Consider the following 22,991-nt stretch of genomic DNA (forward strand, 5'->3'; position numbering starts at 1 on the left):
ACGGTGCATTAACAGGGGACGGAGCATTAACAGGGGACGGTGCATTAACAGGGGACGGAGCATTGACAGGGGATGGAGCATTGACAGGGGACGAAGCATTGACAGGGGATGGTGCATTAACAGAGGACAGTGCATTAACAGGGGACGGTGCATTAACAGGGGACGGTGCATTAACAGGGGATGGTGCATTGACAGGGGACGGTGCATTGACAGGGGACGGTGCATTAACAGGGGACGGTGCATTAACAGGGGACGGTGCATTAACAGGGGACGGAGCATTAACAGGGGACGGTGCATTAACAGGGGACGGTGCATTAACAGGGGACGGTGCATTAACAGAGGACGGTGCATTAACAGGGGACGGAGCATTAACAGAGGACGGTGCATTAACAGAGGACGGTGCATTAACAGGGGACGGTGCATTGACAGGGGACGGAGCATTGACAGAGGACGGTGCATTAACACCCTCCTGGAGCCGACACCTTATCGTGGTGGAGGGGTTTGCGTGTTACAATGATCCCAGGAGCTATGTTGTCTGGGGCTTTATGCCCCTGGTAGGGTCACCCAAGGCAAACAGGTCCTGGGTGAGGAACCAGACGAAGTACGGCTCAAAAACCCCTTTATGATGAGAAAAATCTTGGATTCACGGTTTCCCTTGCCCGGACGCGGGTCACCGGGGCCCCCCCCTGGAGCCAGGCCTGGGGGTGGGGCTCGATGGCGAACGCCTGGCGGCCAGGCCTACACCCATGGGGCCTGGTCAGGCGCAGCCCGAACAAGGCACGTGGGTCCCCCCTCCAATGGGCTCACCACCCATGGGAGGGGCCATAGGGGTCGGGTGCGAAGTGATCTGGGCGGCGGCCAAAGGCGGGGACCTTGGCGGTCTGATCCTCGGCTGCAGAAGCTAGCTCTAGGGACATGGAATGTCACCTCTCTGATGGGGAAAGAGCCTGAGCTGGTGCGCGAGGTTGTGAAGTTCCGGCTAGATATAGTCGGACTCACCTCGACGCACGGCTTGGGCTCTGGAACCAGTCTCCTTGAGGGGGGTTGGACCCTTTTCCACTCTGGAGTTGCCCGCGGGGAGAGGCGCCGAGCGGGCGTGGGCATACTTATTGCCCCCAGGCTGGGCGCCTTTACATTGGGGTTTACCGCAGTGGACGAGAGGGTAGCCTCCCTCCGCCTTCGGGTGGGGGGACGGGTCCTGACTGTTGTTTGCGCTTATGCGCCAAACAGCAGTTCGGAATACCCACCCTTTTTGGAGTCCTTGGAAGGGGTGTTGGAGAGCGCTCCTCCTGGGGACTCCCTTGTTCTGCTGGGTGACTTCAATGCTCACGTGGGCAGCGACAGTGAGACCTGGAGGGGCGTGATTGGGAGGAACGGCCCCCCCGATCTGAACCCGAGCGGTGTTTTGTTATTGGACTTCTGTGCTCGTCACGGACTGTCCATAATGAACACCATGTTCAAGCATAAGGGTGTCCATATGTGCACTTGGCACCAGGACACCCTAGGCCGCAGTTCGATGATCGACTTTGTAGTCGTGTCGTCGGACTTGCGGCCGCATGTTTTGGACACTCGGGTGAAGAGAGGGGCGGAGCTGTCAACCGATCACTACCTGGTGGTGGGTTGGCTCCGCTGGTGGGGGAGGAAGCCGGCCAGGCCTGGCAGGCCCAAGCGTATAGTGAGGGTCTGTTGGGAACGCCTGGCGGAATCCCCTGTCAGGGAGAGTTTCAACTCCCACCTCCGGCAGAACTTCTCCCATATCCCAGGGGAGGCGGGGGACATTGAGTCCGAATGGGCCATGTTCCGTGCCTCCATTGTGGAGGCGGCTGACCGGAGCTGCGGCCGCAAGGTGGTCGGTGCCTGTCGCGGCGGTAATCCCCGAACCCGCTGGTGGACACCGGTGGTAAGGGGTGCCGTCAAGCTGAAGAAGGAGTCTTATCGGGCCTTTCTGGCCTGTGGGACTCCAGATGCAGCTGACGGCTACCGGCAGGCCAAGCGGAATGCGGCTTTGGCGGTCGCTAAGGCAAAAACTCGGGTGTGGGAGGAGTTTGGTGAGGCCATGGAGAACGACTTCCGGACGGCTTCGAGGAGATTCTGGTCCACCATCCGGCGGCTCCGGGCGGGAAAGCGGTGCAGCATCAACACTATTTATGGTGGGGATGGTGCGCTGCTGACCTCAGCTCGGGACGTTTTGGGTCGGTGGAGGGAGTACTTCGAAGACCTCCTCAATCCCACCGACACGCCTTCCGATATGGAAGCAGAGTGTGGGGACTTGGGGGTGGACTCGCCTATCTCGGGGGTGGAGGTCGCTGAGGTGGTCAAAAAGCTCCTCGGTGGCCGGGCCCCGGGGGTGGACGAGATTCGCCCAGAGTTCCTCAAGGCTCTGGATGCTGCGGGGCTGTCCTAGTTGACACGCATCTGCAGCATCGCGTGGACATCGGGGGCAGTACCTCTGGACTGGCAGACCGGGGTGGTGGTCCCCCTCTTTAAGAAGGGGGACCGGAGGGTGTGCTTCAACTACAGGGGGATCACACTCCTCAGCCTCCCTGGTAAGGTCTATTCGGGGGTCCTGGAAAGGAGGGTCCGCCGGATTGTCGAACCTCGGATTCAGGAGGAGCAGTGTGGTTTTCGCCCTGGCCGTGGAACAGTGGACCAGCTCTATACTCTCAGCAGGGTTCTGGAGGGTTCATGGGAGTTTGCCCGACCAGTCTACATGTGTTTTGTGGACTTGGAAAAGGCATTCGACCATGTCCCTCGTGGAGTCCTGTGGGGAGTGCTCCGGGAGTATGGGGTACCGGGCTCCCTTTTAAGGGCAGTTCGGTCCCTGTATGACCGGTGCCAGAGTTTGGTCCGCATGGGCGGCAATAAGTCGGACTCGTTTCCGGTGAGGGTTGGACTCCGTCAGGGCTGCCCTTTGTCACCGATTCTGTTCATAGTTTTTATGGACAGAATTTCTAGGCGCAGCCAGGGCGTTGAGGGCGTCCGGTTCGGTGACCTCAGGATTAGGTCTCTGCTTTTTGCGGATGATGTGGTTCTGTTGGCCTCATCGGACCGTGACCTTCAGCTCTCACTGGGACAGTTCGCAGCCGAGTGCGAAGCGGCTGGGATGAGAATCAGCACCTCCAAATCCGAGACCATGGTTCTCAGCCGGAAAAGGGTAGAGTGCTCTCTCCGGGTTGGGGATGGGGTCCTCCCCCAAGTGGAGGAGTTTAAGTATCTCGGGATCTTGTTCACGAGTGGGGGAACGATGGAGCGGGAGATCGACAGGCGGATCGGTGCGGCGTCGGCAGTCATGCGGGCGCTGCATCGGTCTGTCATGGTGAAGAGAGAGCTGAGCCAAAAGGCGAAGCTCTCGATTTACCAGTCGATCTACGTTCCTACCCTCACCTATGGTCATGAGCTTTGGGTAGTGACCGAAAGAACGAGATCGCGGGTACAAGCGGCCGAAATGAGTTTCCTCCGCAGGGTGGCTGGGCTCTCCCTTAGAGATAGGGTGAGGAGCTCAGTCATTCGGGAGGGACTCAGAGTAGAGCCGCTGCTCCTCCGCATCGAGAGGAGCCAGATGAGGTGGCTCGGGCATCTGATCAGGATGCCTCCGGGACGCCTCCCTGGGGAGGTATTCCGGGCATGTCCCACTGGGAGGAGGCCCCGGGGAAGACCCAGGACACGCTGGAGAGACTATGTCTCTCGGCTGGCCTGGGAACGCCTCGGGGTCCCCCCAGAGGAGCTGGACGAAGTGGCCGGGGAGAGGGAAGTCTGGGTCTCCCTGCTGAGGCTGCTGCCCCCGCGACCCGACTCCGGATTAAGCGGGAGATGATGGATGGATGGATGGATGGTGCATTAACAGAGGACCCTGACACCAAACTTAAGTTGAGCTATGTTGTCCATAATGCTATGTACAGTGTTGGGGAAGTTACTCACAAAACTAATCCATTACAGTTGGAGGTGAATAGTTCAGCTCCAGAAAGTACAAATCCAGACCAAGGTTTTGTTTCAACCAACCAGTTGAGTATACAAAGTCACAGTCGCAGAGTAACTTCCCCCACACTGGTAATGTGTTATGTGAGAGGATGAGCAAATATCCTTCTGGAAGATAAAAGTCTCAAACCAAAGCTTATGTTAAGTGCATAGAGAACCCCTACAGGCATTTAAAAATGATGGGGACGGGGTAAGGGTGCTGCAGACACTTTTGTTAAAGCAGTTTTTTTTGTATATGCAGTGTGTCTGTATAAAATACTGCAGCTGTCACCCATATGATAAAAGTAAACGTCACACTCCCCTAATGGCTGTGCTAATTAATTTGGTTTTGCAGCTTCTGCCACAGATATAGTTCTTAAATTAAATTTCAAATATTTTTTGGGACTCAGTGTTAGAAACACTGTTTTTAAAGCTTAAAAACATTATTATGGGAATGAAGCAACAGTTGAATTCCCACATTTTCATGAACAATAAACTTCCATTTGGTTCAGTTTGTGGTTAATCTGCATAATTGGGGACCAAAATATAGCCAGAGAATTTGTGGTGGAAACAATGAGTTGTGGGAGAAAGGAAAGCAAATGAGAAGTTTGAGATCCGTTTGAAATGGTCATATTGTCTCTGAAAGGATATCCACCAGCAGACCTGAATTTGAAGGCTTTCTGAATGGCTGTCAACTTCCACATTTTAGGCACATAAACAGCTGGTAATCAATATCACATGTATTTCAAAACATTAAAAACTATTTTAACTAATGACACTTAAATCGCCATCGGGATTTTATTTACGGGCTTTACAGAACCTGAGGATGAGGAATGAAGAAAAGAGCTGATGTTTCAGTCTCAGCGTAGATCTTCAAATAGATCAGGACGGCCAACAATTAGGTCAGGTGTGTTGGTCCAAAGAGGCAAAACAGAATTCTGTTTAATATGACTGAAAATTACAAGCACTGAATAGTTCAGTGGTTTGTTACCTGACAGACAACGCACAGCGTGAAACTTGTAAGTAGGGCAGTTTTTCGGAGGACAGTGAGTGATCTGCTATGTGCTTCCACCCTATGATCGGTGTATCCTGCTGGTGTTGAAAAAGTGTCCTGAAAAATGGTCAAACAATGGCCTTGTTTGTGGACAGATGGTGAGATGTTTCTAGTTTGAATACAAATGTGTGATGATTCCACAGTATAGGTATTTGACTTTCCCGCAGAATCTTAGTTTGTGCGTTATGTAATCCACCAACGCCGTTGAACTGGATCAAGGACATAGCGTGTTTACGGGTGCATTGCACCACACGAAGTTGTGAAATACGCTCTGAAGAACATGGCAAACAGGTTACGATCGGATCACTGCCCCATCTTTCAAATATTTTACAAGAATCCACTGAACATTGCCAACTAGACCACTGGGTGTGTCACGGGTGGTCAGTATCTTACTTGTAGTTGGTTGGGTTAAAAGTCGTCTGACATGAGTGTCTCTACCAAGGCTATAGATGAGTGTATGAGGAGACTGCCTGGATATATGACGTCCTACATGAGCCAGCTAATCATTTGAACATCTGAGTAGGTGAATGTCTAATAATCTGACCAATGTCTTTGAAAATCCCCACAACATAAAACTGCCAAGTTTATACTGGAGAAATCTCACAATGTACCTCATGGCCTTTCCACCTAATGCTCTGGTTACTATGCAGGTGCTATAGTCCATTCGTTTTTCTTGGGGTTAACCATTATGTCAGCATAACCATAACTGTAACATGCTGTGACTGTGGAAGGAAAATTGGACATTGGTAGCCTGAGAGGGGAGGCATATTGGGTCTGTTATGTCTTAGGCCTTAGGCAAGAAGAGATTGTTTTGAATACTGTGTGACCTCGCTTCGTGATAGCTGCCTGCAGTAAGTTCCGCAGACCCTGAAGAAAGCTCGGACCTTGGAGAGGCAGACAGCGGATCAAAAGGGCGGGGGGGGGGGGGGACCATCTGCAGGAAGAGATTTGAAGCTGCCCCTACTGGTGCACAGCCAGTTATAGCTTTATAAAATAGTCGCAGTAGACAATATATAGTATGTTACGTGGTAGTGCAAATGTATAAGTAATCATGTTAATCATATCTTAACCATGTATATGCAGTGATTCAATGACAATACGTCAATGTATTAATCATTAATCAATAGAACACCCAAACATTAACAGTGATTCAATGCCATATGATCAATATCTATATAGATATCTTAAGTAGAGTCTAGAAGCCGAGACAGATTCTGGTAAATTGAGCAAGATGAGTGGATTTTATCTTGCTACCAAGGTGAACCAATAGAGCAGGAGAATTGTGTTTGTTATACGTTTGAGCCTGGTTTGTTGGTATTTTGTGACCAATCAGAACTTAGAAGTCCTTATTGGGAATTGGGGGTTATGGTTTATCAACTGGTTGATCTGTGTGCTGGGGGTGACTTGGTACCAAGTGCCAGAATGTGATGGGAGCGATTTGCTGGATTGCTGGAATAAAAGAGATTTTCTTTACTCACCAAACTGAGAGCTCCAGACTTTTATTCTAAATGACTCTCTGTGTTATCAGAGAGGTTGATTTATAATTTTTCTACCACATGACAGGTGAGCTGGGATTGAGCTATGATTTGTGTTAGATATATAACATCTAAAGTCAGGTCCAAACCCATGAAGTTGGGTACATCGAGTCAAACAGCTACAGGGACTTTGCTGTTTTTCTGGCAGAGTCAATATTTTTTTTTTTTACTAGTTTACTCTACTGTTTACTTTGGATAATTGACTACGTGGCTGTGGTCAGGACAGTGATGTAACGTCTTGACATGACTGATAGCAGCTCCGTTTTGTATGGAGAGCATTTTGCTTTGATGAAAGCGTCCTTGAGATAGATCTCTCCTCTAATATCCATCTGGTATATGACCGCCGTGCTGTCCAGTCAATAGGTGTGGCCTTTGTCGCAGACAATTAAAACAGTTAAATATCAGGAGGGGAGCAACTACTGTATTCTTGGGTAAATAAACCGGGTAATTCCAGGAAATATCCAGCAGTGAGTAAATAATAAGTGTTACACAAAGAAACTTGGTGTGTTTCATGTTATACACCTGTAGCAATGACGCTGCATGAAACACCTAAGTGCAATGATTATGAGGTGTGTTCCAATACTTTTGTTCATACATTGTATGTGGGATCGCTGTTATTTCAGCTTTGACCCCACAGGTGAATGCCCCATTAAACTGTTATAACCCTAACAAATAATACATAAAACTGTAAACAAAAATATTAATAAGCAAGAACACTACCCAAATAATAATAATAATGTGGGAGTATATAATAAGAAACAGTCAAATCTAAATAATAATAATAACAACAACAACAACCACACATGCGCTTTAGTCCTTTCTGATTTATGCCTCAGTGTGTGTTTTTTGACCCCTACGTTTAAAACGCCACATTCTTATTTACACGACGTCACCAGCGACCGGACACCGACTCCGCTCCGGCTTCGGGGGGCCGCTGGCTCCCGGGGAGGGAGGTGGTGTGTGGTGGCGTCATGTGGGCCGGCGCGCTGCCATTGGCCGCCGCCTCTCACCAGACCGAACGCCGGCGGCCGAGAACGCCGCCCGTGCTGCGGTAGGAAGCCGCGGCTGCCGTCCCCCAGCCGCCCCGCCTCTCCCTCCTCAAAAAGAGGATGTGACCCGGCGACGTGACAGCCGACGAGAGGCAGCGTCGGGGCTGCTGCTTCAGCTCAGCTCATTATCGGGGTGCGAGCCAAAGTTTATACCGAGAGACGAGGTAAGCGGACCGGCTACAGCCTGCCGCCGCAACAGGTACCTAAAGCGCGCCGCCCGACCGTGTTCGGCAGGCCCGGTTCGTCTCCGGCTTTGATTTCGCTCCGCTTTATTTTGCTCTCTAGCCTTTCCGGCGTTTAGTGCCAAATGCCGAGCCTGGTCGGAGGCTGGCGAAGCTGCCCCTGTTCCGCGGCTGTCAAGCCTGAGAGCGTGTGCAGAGCGGCCGGGATGGCAGCCGCCGTGCCGGGGGTCCTGGGTCAACTGCGGGCGACCGGCCTCGTGAGACGTGGACTTGTCCTCTTCGCTGTCGGCGTCGTCCTGGCGCTAGTGCTCAACCTGCTACAGATCCAGCGGAACGTCGCGCTCTTCCCGGAGGAGGTGGTCGCCACGATCTTCTCCTCTGCCTGGTGGATCCCGCCGTGCTGCGGGACAGCAGCTGGTAAGCGGGCGACCACGCGCCACCGGCGCTGAAAACGGTACACTTTTGGCTGGAATAGCGGAACGGCTTATCAGTACAAGGGATATATCTTTAAACTTCTGTCAAAACCAGATCCCATTTCCTAACTGCGATTGTGTGAATGAGTAGTAATGTTATGTGAAACTTTATTCAGATTTAATTTCATTTATTGTGCGATTTGCACTTATTCATCTATTTAGTATCACTTTCATTATTAAGCCAATTCGCAGAACTAGCGATTGGCTGTTGTGGTTGTATCTCAGTGTGATTCTAATAGCGCTGCCTTGGAAACAGCCAGTCACGGGGGGGGGGGGAAGTCATGTGTGCTGCGTCGTCTTTATTCATTGGCTGGCAACATAACTGGTGAGCGGCCAAAGTCGCGTCTGATTGGCTGCCATCTAGAACATGCCACTTGTATAAAAACAGAAACACGGAAGTTGTCCGAGTTAAACAAACAAACGCTCCCCCATAATCTATATATAGCCATAAACTGAAAGTAATATGGCTGTAAGAATCAGTCATTGTTAATGTTATATTGTACTAATTTTAATGCTCAATAACTATTTAGCATTCATGTCTATGCAGAGGAAGCATAAAAACATGTATTTGTATGTGAATCTCAGAAGCTTGTGACTTGTGTTTTGCAGCCATCGTGGGCTTGTTGTACCCATGCATCGACAGTCACCTCGGGGAGCCGCACAAATTCAAAAGAGAGTGGGCCAGCGTCATGCGCTGCATTGCCGTGTTCGTGGGCATCAACCATGCAAGTGCTGTATCCTTCTCTGTTATGGGGTTCCAGCTTGACATTGCGGCGTCTGGATCCCTTGATGAGGAGTGCTGTTGGACATTTGTACGATTTCTTTAGGAAGAGCAATATAATTGGGTAAAAGGAGGGATTAGACTGTTGGCCTCCAGACATATTTTAATGAATAAACTTCAGCATTGAGAATAAACTGTGACAGACTTGGCATCCCATCCAGGGTCTATTGTGCTGGCTCACCACACCTCTGTCCTGGATAAGCAGTAATGGTTGGATGGATGACAGAATTAGTTTTTAAACTATCCACTAATGTTCCTAACAGTGCTGCTTATGGTAACAGAAAAACAGCTTCATGCTTGTTTTTGTATCATTTTATTATAATACTCCAGAGCTACTTTTTTCCTTAACCCTGGGAGGGCAGAAACTAGACTTTGCCAACAATGTGCAGCTATCCCTGACCCTGGCCACCCTCTCTCTGGGTCTGTGGTGGACCTTCGACAGGTCCCGGAGCGGCTTTGGCCTTGGAATCACCGTCGCCTTCCTCGCCACACTCATCGCGCAGCTCCTGGTCTACAACGGTGTCTATCAGTGAGTCCACGGCTAAGTCGCTCATCATTAGGGAAGAGAAATGGGGGGTATTGATTCGTCGTCCCTTTCATGTGACGCGTGCAGAAGAATCATCGCAGTAAAACGTCATGCATGGATGCAGTAATGGGGGGGGGGGGGGTTAGGAGAATGAAAATAAATGTTATTATTTAGTGCCAGGTCCCACGCACCTGTGCCCAGCCAATTACTGGTTTCTGCAACTCAGAGTGGTGGGGCGTCTTCAGAAATGTGCAATGGCGATTGGGAGAGGCGGACTTTTCGGAAGGGACCAGCTTGGAGGCGGCATTCAAAAGTCTTTTTTTTTTTTTTTCTTTTTTTTTCGCTGAGCCGCATCCCTCCGAAGAGGCCTGATTATTTTGTTTTTCGCCATGAAAGTTTAATGCCCCGTTCCTCCCGAGGCAGCTCGCAGGGAAGCTGTTTAAGTTGTCATGAATTTCAAAGAAGTGCCTCTGACACGTGTTGGTTTTATTTTTGTTGAGTTCCTTCCTTCGTAGTGCCATCTTATTTAATCAACCCTCTGCCCCCCCCCCCTCCCCCACCCCACTTATTCTTTTCAAGGTACACCTCCCCCGACTTTCTTTACATCCGCTCCTGGTTGCCGTGTATATTCTTCTCGGGCGGAGTCACCGTCGGGAATATTGGACGGCAGCTGGCGATGGTAAGGCCCTTGTCTCTCAGTTCGCCCTCCAATGCTGCCAGATTTCTGCGTTAGAACAGAGCAAATGACGTCCGGCCACTCTGTACTGATGTGGCTGCATGTATGGTCTGTTTAGAGGTATTAATTTGCTTAAACATTTTAGTTGTTCCATTTTTCTAAGATACACTTTTTTGGTCACCTTTTACCAAATGGAAAACCCTAGAAACTTTCCGGGCATTTCCAGTGCTATTGTTCGTCGATAAGCAATGCTGATCCTTGATAATCGGCTCCTGTGCTGTGGTTTCAATTTATAACCCTCTCCGTCTGGGTGTAAAGTGAGCGATTAAGCTTGCCTGTTAGTCCGTGATACCAGGCAGAGTCTGAGCTCTCTCCGTCCAGACACTGCTGTTGTCATTGCCCAAAGCTGAGGGTCATGTGCTGGGATGAATTGACCTTCTTAATGATCCGTGCGCTGAAAATGCGATGCAAGGGGGTGAAGTACTTGTGACGCCACCACTTAAACGTCCGGCAGGAAACTTATGACAGGGCAACTTCTCGCATCATTGCTCCTAAATCTTATAATTACAGCCCTATACTCCCAACAGCTCCAATTACATGATAATGGAACAAACTTTAAACTTAATATGATGAGGTGGAAATTTTATCCAGCTTCTAATACTGTTGTATCTCTGTTTTACTTTATTGGCCTCTGACAGTGTCATTGATCGCTGATCAGCGTGAACAGCAGTTTTAACACTAACCTGTCTGCTGTCTGTCCGTCTTTATGGAGGTGGCGGACCTCTCCGCCATGTCGCTGAATGCTTGGGATATTTAAGCTGCAATAACATTACATAAACACCCCCCCACCCCCCCCAAGGGGTCCAGTCGAGCCTGCTGTCCAGAAAGTGCTGTGCTTCAACGGTGCAGATGCCGTCTTGCCTTTTACAGAAGCTTCGGTTCGGTCGCGATCTTCCTGATCTGGCCCCCGTTCTGTTAAGGAGGGTGATAGATCTGGGATGAATTGTGTCTAGGGCTGCACTCAGAGTCACTTCTCCTGCCCACCCCCTAGTTTATGACTGCTTGTGGCCAGCAGGGGGGGCCCAAACCTCAGGGGCCCGGCACAAATGCGTGGTTTGAGTGGTAAACACTGGCAGTGCCCACGAGGCAGGCATCATGAAACTCCCATCTGTTATCTGTCAGCGTGCACTTGTTTACACACGCAGCTCTCTAAACTGCCTGAGAACATAGAGCCGTTCTGAGTAAAGAGGCAGATTTTATTTTATTTTCTGTTTTTAATTCATCTTCAGCCTTTTCGTCTTTCTCTTTTGCCATCCTTTAGCCATGTGCTTCATGGGGAATAGGCTGTCCTGCGCAGTAGGGTTTGGGCCCCTGATCACTTCTCGGGTCGAAATGAAGCGGGGAAAAGGCTGATCTTGCGAAAGCAGCGAACGCGGATGTTTAATGTGGGTCTGTGTTTCTCCTCTCGTGGATTTTTACAGCGGTGGGGGGGGGGGGGAGCAGAGGCCTCCCTATGGGCCGAAGAAGCGCTTTTTGGGCCGAGAGTGCAGAAATGTTAAGTGGACCGTCAGAATTGCACATAATCCCGTCGTGTGAGAAAGCCCTTGCTTCCGTTAAAGGGTGCTTGATTATCAGATGTCAAACGGGTTGCCGCAGCAACCTTCCTGTATCTGCGTTTTTTTTGTATCAGCACTATAAAAGAGCTTTGGGGGGGGGGGGGGGGGGGAATTTGTGCATTCAGAAACCTGGTGCATTCTGGGATGGTGAACCAGTACAACAACACGAACACAAAATCGAGCCGGTGAGGTGTCTTACTGGTTTGGAAGGGATTTCATTGATTTTGCTGGGTCACAGATTCGTTTTTTTTTTTTTTCTTTTGAAAGCTTTTCTCGGGGTGGTGGGGTCCCAGGCTTTGTGTGGGTGGTTGAGCGGTTTCCCCGGCGTGTGTTCTGTGTTTGAGGGGCTAGAGAGCGGGGGCGGCACCACCCCAAACACGCAGGCCTTAAGCGGCAGGTGTAGAGTCGCTGCTGACTTCAGCTCGTCTCTTTTTATAGGCGTCGCTGTCCGTGTCGGCCTTCGCGGTGTCGTAGTGCGCAGGTCTGCCCTGCACCATATTTGCTTTTACCCCGACTGCATGTCTTAAATCGCTGTGAGAGTCTTGTGTAATTAATGCTTTTCACAGTTCTAAGTGGCCCGGTCCGTTGACGGGTTGGGGAGGTGGGTGATTTTTTTTTTTCCAGCCACGCACCAGTAGGCTGTTGGTTTATGTCCTGAAACAGAGCTGGGTTGATGGTGAATATCATGTGAAGAGCTTCATAAGCAAAAGTAAACTGCAATAATAATAATAATAATAATGGTGATGATGATGATGATGATGATAATAAGCAGCTGTATATCACCAGCTTTAACACTTTGAGACATGAGATGGTATTTCTAAAGCTCCCCCTCCCCCTTTCCACAGGGCGGAGCAGAGAAGCCTCATAATGACTAGAGAGGAAGAGGAGGAGGATGCAATGCCAATGTCACATGGACGAATAGCACCCTGGGATTCCCCCCACGCCCCAGGTGCACGACTCGGGGGACGCCAGCGTGACCTTCGTCGTCAGTCTCCTGCGGAAGTGCCGGACCTGTGGAGTTTCCATGCAGCGTGCCAGTCGTTAAGGGGCGGGCCTAGTCTGTGCTGGTGGCCAAATGACCCCCCCCCCACCCCCAAATCTAAGCCTTCGCCCTGGCTTTTAGTAAACCATGGTTTGCTTGAGAGGGGAAACTTCAGTTTTACCGTGTGAGGAATGTTTTTTTTTTGGTGAGAAAAGGTGTTTAAGACACAGGTGCTAAAAGGTATGCTTTTATTTATGGTATTTTATTCTTATCTCATGAGTAAGGAAGCTTTGGAAGGGAAATGCTCCAGGCATGTGCAAAAAATGTTGCTGAGGTCCATGCTTCTGTTGGGGAATTTTACCAACTGGCTTTATTTTAGTATCTTTAGCTTTGATCCAAATATCGTACGTGCAAGCACAGTTTCCCAGACCCTTACCAGCAGGGGTGTAAACCGAGGTGTTACCGGGATCCCATATATTAACTACCAGTCAGAATTCAGCTGACCCTACAGACTGTCTGCACGTGAATGGGGTATTTTGATGGATAAAATCAGATGCTTTTAAAGAAAAAAAAAATCAGCTTTTCTTGGTGTGAGGTTTTCGGTCTTAATGTGGAAGTGTCCTCGGCACTGAGCTTTACCGTATTACCCGGTGTGTGTGACACTGGAGTTTTTAAATTTTTTATTTTTTTTGGGCGTTTTTTTTTCTTTGCAGAGCCTTGGAAAACCTGCAATCTGTGATTGCTTCTGTAATATTATACCAACGGAAGTGCTTTTGTCACTGTTGAAGTTATATCATATGTAAATAATTAAAATTTCTTCACTTTAATTGCCATGCTTGTTACAAAGTTGGAGTAAGACCGTTGACATGCAATCAGTTATATGCCTGAGCCTCGTGTCTTATATTTATTATTATTGGTATTTTTGCTGTTACTCAAGAAAGGAATTTACGGAATCGTATGCAGTATAGATGCAAACCAAGCAATAACAATACCTGTCCGGAAACTTCTGTGCTATCAGAACCACTTCCCGCCGCTGGTGGACAGCCACCTCACTGGGGGAAATGCCCTCTGCCATGTTCAGCTCCGGCGTTTCTCCGAAGCAGGCAGTTGGGGGTGCGGGTTTCTGGTTTTCGTATCGGAGTTGTAGCGCAACCGACAGGAGCCAGAGCGATCTGATGGCTGTCCTGTCTGCTTCTCGAACTGTCTGAAGCTCACGCCACCTGTACACTGTGGCTGGAACGAAGGAAGCTTCGTCATGTGACTGAAGATGAAGCAGTGATTGTCTCTGTCGATTTGATTTTTTTTTTTTAAATTGGCAGTGTCAAAGTGAGTGTGCATGTGGCTGCCTCACTTTTATACTGCCTTCTGGATGACTGACGCAGAAAGAATAAAAGCAGAAAACTCACCCTTTTCGGTTGTTTTTATTGGTGCGGAAGATGCGTCTTACAACGTAAAACGTGAGGGAAGGATTGGAAAGTGAAGTAAACTGAATGAAAATGAAAACGGCCAGAGACCAGAGGCGGCCATGTGGACACCCCCCCCCCGACACACACACACACACATTCTGGAAACTGACATCTTGCCCATGTTTGGGGGTCCAGCCCCTGAGGTTGTACAGGGTCCTCAGGGATCAGAGGTGAATTCTGGGAAGGGAGAAAAATAAATAGTTACACGATGATTATGTGCTCACACGCGTGATGTTTATATATTTATATGCCTCTGTATTCTGAAATCCTACCAAGGAAAGTATTTTATACTGTCAAAATATGTGCATTGTTACACAACAGATAATCAATAATTTACGTCAGCAAAATATTGGCAAATGTTACAGTTTGCTCCATCATTCTGAGGATAATATGGGCGATTTTAACCGCAAATGGATGGATGGTTTGATGGATGGATGGATAGATGGATGGTGGCTATACTATCAATCCCAGGGGGGAATTCGGTTGCATAAGTAGTGGCCACAGTTCTGTCCGGGTTACTGTGTTTTTTTTTTTTTAAGCTTTTCCAACTCGCCAGTTAGGAAGACGCACATCTGTCCCCCAGGCCCCTGGCACGTCTGTGCTCCTTGGCCAATCGCGGGCGGCCGTGGTAGCGGGCTGAGCCTCTCCCGCCGGATCAGGGCCTCGCTGTACCTAGCGGGGGACTGACAGCTAACCTTTGGGCGCTGAGAGCGCCGGGCACCCTGCCAATTTGGGCCGGGCCTCAGCATTGTGTGGAGGGGGGCCCGGTGCCAACAGGCAGCTGTACAGAGGACTCCCCCCTTGCCCCCCCCCCCCAACCCTGCATATGAGCAGGATAATTGGCTCAGACAACCACCCCCCAAAAAAAAAAAACCTCTCGTTTCCACACCAACAGACCAGCGCCTTCCCCAAGATGGCCTTCCTGCCATTTTCCGTGAGGAAATAGAAATACATATATACAGTTTCTGAAGACTGAGGAGGCCTATCTTTTAATGGGGGTGGGGGGAGGTTCATGTTTTAATGAGGAGAGGGGAGCCCTCTTGACCAGCCTCCCACAATTCTGGTGCAGGTGTCTCTCACCGATCTGGGACCAGGCCCTTGCCCAGAAATAAATTTCAGTGCGGGACTGGCCACCCTACCGATATTTTGGCAGCTGGGGCGGGTTCCCCTTGACTGCTTTTGCAGGTCGGGGGGTACCCTCGGTAGATTGTGTGCAGGTAAAATGGTGTAATTTTAATACATAACTGTTTACATCAGCCCTGGTCAGGAGCAAACAGATTTTGGGGGGTGGGGGGTTTGGATCCGTAATTTTACAGCACGGCTATCTGCCTGCCTGGACTCAAATCAAATGACTTTGCCCTACAAACCCAGTTATTAAACCCCCCCCCTGCCCGGACAGCCATAAGCCCCGCCTCCCGACGCCTGCCTTAGCCACCCGCCCCTCCCAAGGACGCAGACGTAACATTAACGCGATGCAGCTGTCGCATCGGGCGGCTTCTGAAAGCCCACAAGTCGTCATCCGATCAGGAATATTCATGGGTGGGGAGGTAGTGGCAGTCGGGGGGGGGGGGGGGGGCGAGGGGGTGGGGGGGTTTGTAAGCTAAGACCAGCTGAAAGCAGCGATGAAAGAGGTATTTCAGAGCCTGGGAGGGGCCAGAATGCACCATGACCCCCCTCCACCCCCTTACCATATGGGCTTGACCTAAAACCCAGAGAGGTAACGCTATCCCACCCCCAGTGGAAAAAGGTTAGCGACACCCCTGCTCCAGCCGTACTCCCCTCCCTGGGTCCTGCCACCTGTCATTTTTAATAAAACAAATGAGCACAGCAGCAGAATCACAATCAAGATTTTATTATTGCAATTATTCTTCAGCTCCACCATTCAGCGGGTCTCAAAAATGCTGTTTTATTTCCGTATTTTATATGCCATGCCTACTGGCGATGGACGCCCACCTGGCGCCCATCGCTTCCGATGCCCCGGCGAGACCTTCCTCATTGTTCTGTTGAGGGGGGTGCTGAAGACCCCCAGCTGCGACACTTCTGAAAACCATCACAGGAACTTTTGATCTCCGCTGGCAGTCACTATCCTAGCTGATAACAACCCGCCTGGCCAGGGGAACAATAAGGCTGCACAGTGTCACTGCCCCCCCTCCCCCCCCAGCCCTCGGCCCCTCCCTGCCCCATATCCCCCCCAGTGTCATGGTGCGCCCCTGCACGTCTGGCTGCCTTGCTAATGCACCTCATGCATCTCAGCCCTGATGATGTGGCTCAGCAGGAGCAAAGCCTCATGGGTAAAGCAGTCCACAGACCCTGGCAGTCCCCTTTGAAGCCATGACAGAAAATGTAATTACTGTTCCTCCTTTATTTTCCACCAAGCACGGCATAAATACTGATTCCGGCACCCGGCTCCGGCCCCCCGCCCATCCTGGGTGGCTGCAGTGACGGGAGCGATGGGAGACCCCCCCCCCCTTACACACACCCCATCATTTGATCCCTTAAAATGAACCGCATCTATATTAATAGCGTGATTTATGAAGACATTTTTGTCGTAGACTCCGTCGGGGAAAGGCGGGTAGGGAGAGATCATGGGGACTCATTTGCACGCGTGAATATTTCAGGACGGCCGCCCGTCAGATCCACGGCCGTCCCGGGGTCCTCGTGGCGGCCAGGGTGTCTGATCGCTGTCGTCCGTGGCCCCGTTTCACGGGGAGCTGTGTCCGCTGTGTTCTCCTAGATACCTCCATCGACCCCCACCCACTTCGGAATAGGGGCTTTGCCACTACCTGTGCCTCTGGTTGCTGATATGACCTCATTGCATTTAATTGCCTTAATAAATAAGAACAGAAAAATTCAAAGCAAACAATGCTTTGCCCATTCTGAAGGCAAATGCCAATCCTACTTTTGCAAATGTTTTCCATTTTCCTCATCCTGAAAACACACGGATACGGCGTAGGGGGGAGTCACACCCAAGCCTGCGTATATAATATTGCGTAAGAAGCGTGAGATGCGTAATATGCGTAAATTCCCACACGTGCTTCTGTAGCTTGTCAGCCGCCGCCTAAAAAAAGCCCCGTATTTCTGCATGCAGAGGGGCAACCATCCTGAGTGATCGGCGTAGCGGGGGGCCTGCTTAATCAGCACAGAAATTAGATGGCGGTGGGGGGGATGAGATAACGAATGGTAGCAGCCCGGGGAGGGAGGGGGAATTAGCTTGGCTGATGTCCCAAAAAAAGACAAAAAAACGCTTTTTTTCTAGGCGGCCCAATTCAGATTCCTTAAAGCTGACCGGCGATAGTAAATATATATCTGATTAAATTAGGCAAAGGTCATTTTCAAGTTTAGGGGTTAAGGACGCATACCCACAGCCCAAAGGTTCCAGGTCCACGTTCCCGGAGGAGCCTCGTAATTTACTAGCTATTAAGCTTACTGTTTTTCACTTAACGTGACTCACCCCGGAAGAATAAACAGTCAATAAGTAATATATATATATAATATAGTATATATAATATATATATATTTTTTTACTTTTGTTTTCTGATAAAAGTCTCAGATGAGCAAATAAGTACTTACTAAATGCAAAGCCTTTCAACGACGGACGATATAACAATGTACTAATGCTTATGTAAAGTGCTAGAGAATAAAGCCCACTATGGGAATCGTCTGTCTCATCTTCTAGCCAAGAGCTATGAACTACCAGGTCAGATTTAAACAGGACTTCAGACCATTTTCGGATATAGAAGGCTGGGTGGATGGACTCCAGCAGCGCACAGCACGCTGTTCACGGCGCGCCCACGGATCCTGCCACCAGGTGGCGGTATCTATCCTTTCAGCTTCGTCCGAGCTTTGGTGGGGCGGCCCAGCTCACACACAATGGACGACATGATTGACGTGGACCCCTGCAGGACCATCATCCTCTTCTTTGGCACCCCTCGTAATACTCAAACCACCTACAGGATGGCCATTCAAGGAAACCCTGTTTGTGCAGCTGCGCCATTTAGACGACGCCACTCATGGTTTCGATTGACGAAATAAGATACGCCGAATACTTATTTATTTTTTATTTATTGTCCTGTTTTCCCATGCATATTTATTAAAAGCTCATATTCGTATATGATTAAACGTATTGTATGAGTTATGCCAGGGAGCTGTGCACATGCTCTATTGAATAAGACACTTAACTTGCAAGCGAAGTATGGCTGGTTTCAATTCTATGGTTTAATTTTAGAGTTAAATTCTAGGCTTTTTAAGCAATTAGGAACATAATTTCTATATCGACTATAGTAAATATAGGCCTACGTGTAGGTCTGCCAGTAGTAAGACAATGTTAAATCGAGCTGCTTTTCGAATAAGGTAAGCAAGGATATTGGGGCTTATCTAGCGAATTCTCACTGTCTTATGACGTTGCAGTATTTCAGTTTCTACTCTATATTTTGGTCAATTATGATACGCCAGATATTTTACAAGGCAATAAAGTTTTATGTTAAAGTCACTGACAATACCCGAGTCACAAACTATACCTGATAGTCGTTAAACTGTCAAGCAATTTAACTGGCGAAATGTGCAGACAAAACGGTGAGTATTTATTACGCGGTCATACTTTCATAATACCGCGTTACCCCCCCCCCCCCCCCCCACTCCCCACCACCAGAAAAAGAAATTCAAACCACGTTGTCCAGAGATGTTACGCAAAATTAGACCCATGCATCCATAAAATCCCCACTTAAATTCATTCTGCTCGCATTATGAGGGAATTTTGGATGAAAACCACGAGTCCATTCCTGCCCTCGGCTCCTGGTCCGGCCTGTGCCCTACAAAACATTCCTGAATAACGTATCCTCACTTTCGCTGCTTAACAAATACTATAAATAAATGCACCCTGACGTTTTGGTGCATTTAAACCCTTAATTGTTGTACTAATTGTCGCATTTATAAACCGAGACAGAATTTCAGCCAAGATGGAAATGCATATTAACATTTTATTCCAAATCCTGCAAAATATTAGCAAAGTAACTTAAAGATTATGCATTTGCTTTTAGAGTGTACGAAGCGTCATTTGCTTTGCATATTTTGCACCTGCTTAATAAAGCTAATAAACCAGTTGTGACGCATAATAATTTTCCCGAAAGATTAATAGGACCAATCTTTCTTTGGGGAAGTATGACTCACCACTATATACCGCGGAACAAATTACGTACATTTGCTGTTATGCAACACAGAATTGCGTTTAGTACCTTAAAACAACTGCGATAGATCTTACTGATGCATAATTAAAAACACAAACAGCAGCCAGTAATGAGATAACGGCCTCTCTTTGTAAGGAATCGTGATTGTGCAGCTCGGAGATGTGTTAACCATGTAATTACAACACATGTAGCCCAGGGCCTGCTGACTTAACCTCTGATCATCGTAATCTTTAAATGGACACAATGCATAGGATCTCTGATTGGCGCCATAAATATTTGAACATATAGATTTGTTTATTATTTTGCACTTTATTCAAATGTGCTACTGGCACGAAGCAAATTATACGAGGAACAGGTTAAGTAACAACAAGCAACTTGTGATTTTCGATATATGATAACGTTTTTTTTTTTGGTGTCCTTATAAACAATCACAAAACATGGCAAATGCTAAAAAAATGGATTCAGAGATAGCGCTTGCATTCATGTCTGAGGCGCACATAAAGACGTATTGATTGAGAACTTTACTTATATATGCGTGTTCATAGCATAGTAATAATGATAATCAATTTCAATATTTTTGATATTAGACATTGTAGAACGTGATTCTGTCTATGGCATTTTACTAACTTCAAGTCACTAAGGTGAAACGACCAAAATCATAGTCGGATTAATGCGAGATACATGTCACCTTATAAGCAACTATCCGCTGCTAAAAACCTTGTCAGGATCAACTTTAGTATCTAAAGTTTACATAAAACAAAGTTTTAAAATGAAAGTCAGAGAATTTGGTGGGATGCTAGTAGATTTATTTCTAAGCGCAACAGCCCTGAAGTGTGTAAAAGGAATGTTTGCACTACCAAACATATATCAAACATTATTTTTCTTACTATTAAGAGCTTCAGGCTGCAAACGGTCCCAAGAGTAAATATACGGCACTTGCGCAAATAAAAACGTCTACTAAACTTAACTGGACGTCAGCAGGTGGTGAGCGGGACGGGGCATCGGAAACATCCCGATCGGCGGCACGATCTGACTTTTTATGACTATACTTTATCTTTGAGAGAAGCACTAGACTGCTAGTCGCAGAATTGGTAGAGCTATTATTTTTTCAGAAGTTGTTATTGGTTAACAGCTCAACACAAACGCGTATTTTGTATTTTATTTTTTATGTCTTCAGTGAGACCTAGAAAAACAAAACGATTTCCTTAATGGCCATCAATGCTTTAATTGCACCCCTTTCTCCGTGTTTAGGCGGTCGGCTTTGTATAAAGTCAATGAATTGTCAGATTAAGCGCAAGTCAATTTACTTGCACTAACTTCGTTTCAATGCCTTTTTCTGTGTCAAATCAACTAAGGAGGCTTGTGTGTGCGAAATTTAAAGAGGCTGGAGGTGGTAAACAGCCATTTTTAGGAATTAAGTGTTTTCTTTTTTGTTATTTCTTTCCTTATGATCTTCAGTTCTGAAGGGTCTTCTCCAGAATATCAAAAAGAACGCTCTTTAAGGTTCAGTGAAGCTTTCTTAATTATGAATTTGTATTTGTCGCTAATTATTTACTTCAAATAGGCAAATCCATACTTCGCTAACGCCACCAAGGATGGCGACACCGATTACTGAACATTTAGTTGACTTGTTGAATTATACGCCTATTGATATCAATGACGGCTGTACTGTCTATATTGAAGATAAAACCTCTTGACAGATATAAAACGTCCGTTGATCTATACACTGACCCAGAACTAGATATGGATGGATGGATGGATGGATAGATGGATCCGAAGGGTTGCATCCATTCATTTCAAAGTTTTGTGATGGAGATATACGTGTTCACTGTTTAACTGCGTTGACAGATACAGGGATAATACGGATCGAAATAGAAATAAATATGATCATATAGTCTAGGCAGCAAAGACTGTGTGACAGCGCCTTGTAAAGTCGTCCAGTCAGTTCATAAGACGGTACTACATCAATTACAATTTAACATACTACAGTGAACAAAATTATGTAGGCCTACACGAATACCTTAAATATTAAGTAATGCACGCGCATTTGAATTGCCGCATGCTAAACAACACCAGACGGATTTAGTAACTAAATATACTGTTTACGCCGATTTTTACTCAAGTCAGACTCATTTTCTTTGCAAATGTTTTGCAAACAAAAGCCTTCTGTGGGTGTGTACTTCGCGCTACTTCAAATTATGGCCTCTGACATTTCAAAGCACTCAATGGCAACAGGAAATATCTGGGAAAAAAGGCACGCAGGAAGGATTAGATATTGGCCGGCTATTCTCCGATGGCACACGCCAGCTCTGCCCGGGTACACCGGGACTCATCTGCTAGTCAGAGCAGAACATGTCAGTATGGATGATAATTACTGAGCCGATAAACCCGTTTGACTGCGATCTCTGGCGAGCGCCATGCTATCACCAGTACGGTTTGTCACCATTACACAGAAAGTCCCTATGTCTTTCTGGCCTGACCTCAGTAATAAATACGCTACCGTGATACACATACGATTCATTCTGCGCCAGCTGCAAATCTATGTACATAAACATACGAATAAATTCATAATAATAAACGAATGTTTTGGTTCCTCATGTTTGCCCAATAATATTTCAAGATCTAAGTCTGACACACGACCACCTTATCTCATCTAGACTGCCTTGTGCCCAAAGCTCCCAGAGATTGACTGGCGGGTTACCGCGCCCCCTGTAGACTATTAGATAAGCGTGATGAATAGATGGATGGATGGAGTCAGATATTCCAAAGGAGGTTTCCAGGTAATAATAAAGGAAGTGGTTAAAGCATTTTATGTTTTTTGTTTCCATGTATACAAGTAAAAATCATTAATACCTGCGCTACGTTTAAACTGTGCACAGGAATTTAATGTTATCTATCTGTAGTAAGAAAAAAACATCCGATGTTTACTGCCGAAAGAGACCTAAGAGACGTGCAAGGGAACAAGTTTGCACTTTAAAAGGACGTGGATATCAGACAGGCAATTATCCAAGAAGGACGGTAGATGGGGGATTGACGTGTGTCTGATCCATGCTTTAAAACCTGCGATTGCATACCTCGCTTCAGGATGCTGACAGCTCTGTTTCCGACCTCGACTTCGTGTGTTACATCTTAGTATACAACAATGAAGAGTATCCGGTCCGAAAATTACGTTACAACACAGGAAATAGCAGCCCGCAAGTAATATTATCACCATGGGCGTAGATTATGGGGGGATTGGGGGTTTCTAACCTCCCCCAATAATCAAAACCAGCCAATACAACTCCCTGAAAATGGGTGAAGACCTCAACCCCTCAATGCTCATTCCACAGATATGCAGCTATGCCTTTGATTATCTCGCTTATACCCGTTTCCAGACTTATTCGAAGATATGCTCATGTAAGAACCAATTTAGTTTCACAACATATGTGCGAATTGCAGGGATGCTCAGTCCTATACGCGACACAGGCGACCGTCTAGGACGCCTACTTCTGAGGGGGGGGGGGGGGGGGCAACT

The 22,991-nt window shown here is 47.8% G+C and overlaps 1 protein-coding gene and 1 long non-coding RNA gene across 3 annotated transcripts in view; one reads left to right on the forward strand and one right to left on the reverse strand.

Moving 5' to 3' along the window:
* Positions 1-7,546: 7,546 nt before the first annotated feature.
* LOC125740060 (insulin-induced gene 1 protein-like) lies at positions 7,547-14,233 on the forward strand. 2 transcript variants are annotated; one of them, XM_049010765.1, is made up of 6 exons: positions 7,547-7,791; positions 7,878-8,191; positions 8,857-8,981; positions 9,391-9,557; positions 10,134-10,233; positions 12,692-14,233. In XM_049010765.1, the coding sequence occupies exons 2-6, from the start codon at positions 7,900-7,902 to the stop codon at positions 12,719-12,721; spliced, it is 714 nt and encodes a 237-aa protein (XP_048866722.1). In that variant the 5' UTR covers positions 7,547-7,791; positions 7,878-7,899; the 3' UTR covers positions 12,722-14,233. The 2 variants fall into 2 exon arrangements, with proteins under 2 accessions (XP_048866722.1, XP_048866721.1); XM_049010764.1 differs by having other exon boundaries at positions 7,548-7,756.
* A 102-nt stretch (positions 14,234-14,335) lies between these two features.
* LOC125740063 (uncharacterized) overlaps positions 14,336-22,991 on the reverse strand; it is a 66,751-nt gene continuing 58,095 nt past the window's right edge. The window contains exon 4 of the long non-coding RNA XR_007397433.1: positions 14,336-14,471. This is a non-coding gene — a long non-coding RNA (uncharacterized LOC125740063). The remainder of the gene's footprint in view (positions 14,472-22,991) is intronic.

Source organism: Brienomyrus brachyistius, chromosome 4, assembly GCF_023856365.1.
Source record: "Brienomyrus brachyistius isolate T26 chromosome 4, BBRACH_0.4, whole genome shotgun sequence".
In the NCBI taxonomy this organism is placed as follows: domain Eukaryota; kingdom Metazoa; phylum Chordata; class Actinopteri; order Osteoglossiformes; family Mormyridae; genus Brienomyrus; species Brienomyrus brachyistius.

Bases quoted from the DNA above. Each gene is read 5' to 3' on its own strand.
- LOC125740060 (XM_049010765.1), top strand. From the start codon at position 7,900: ATGCCGAGCCTGGTCGGAGGCTGGCGAAGCTGCCCCTGTTCCGCGGCT. The intron at 8,192-8,856 runs GTAAGCGGGCGA...TGTGTTTTGCAG, and splicing joins GTGCTGCGGGACAGCAGCTG to CCATCGTGGGCTTGTTGTAC. The intron at 9,558-10,133 runs GTGAGTCCACGG...ATTCTTTTCAAG, and splicing joins GTCTACAACGGTGTCTATCA to GTACACCTCCCCCGACTTTC.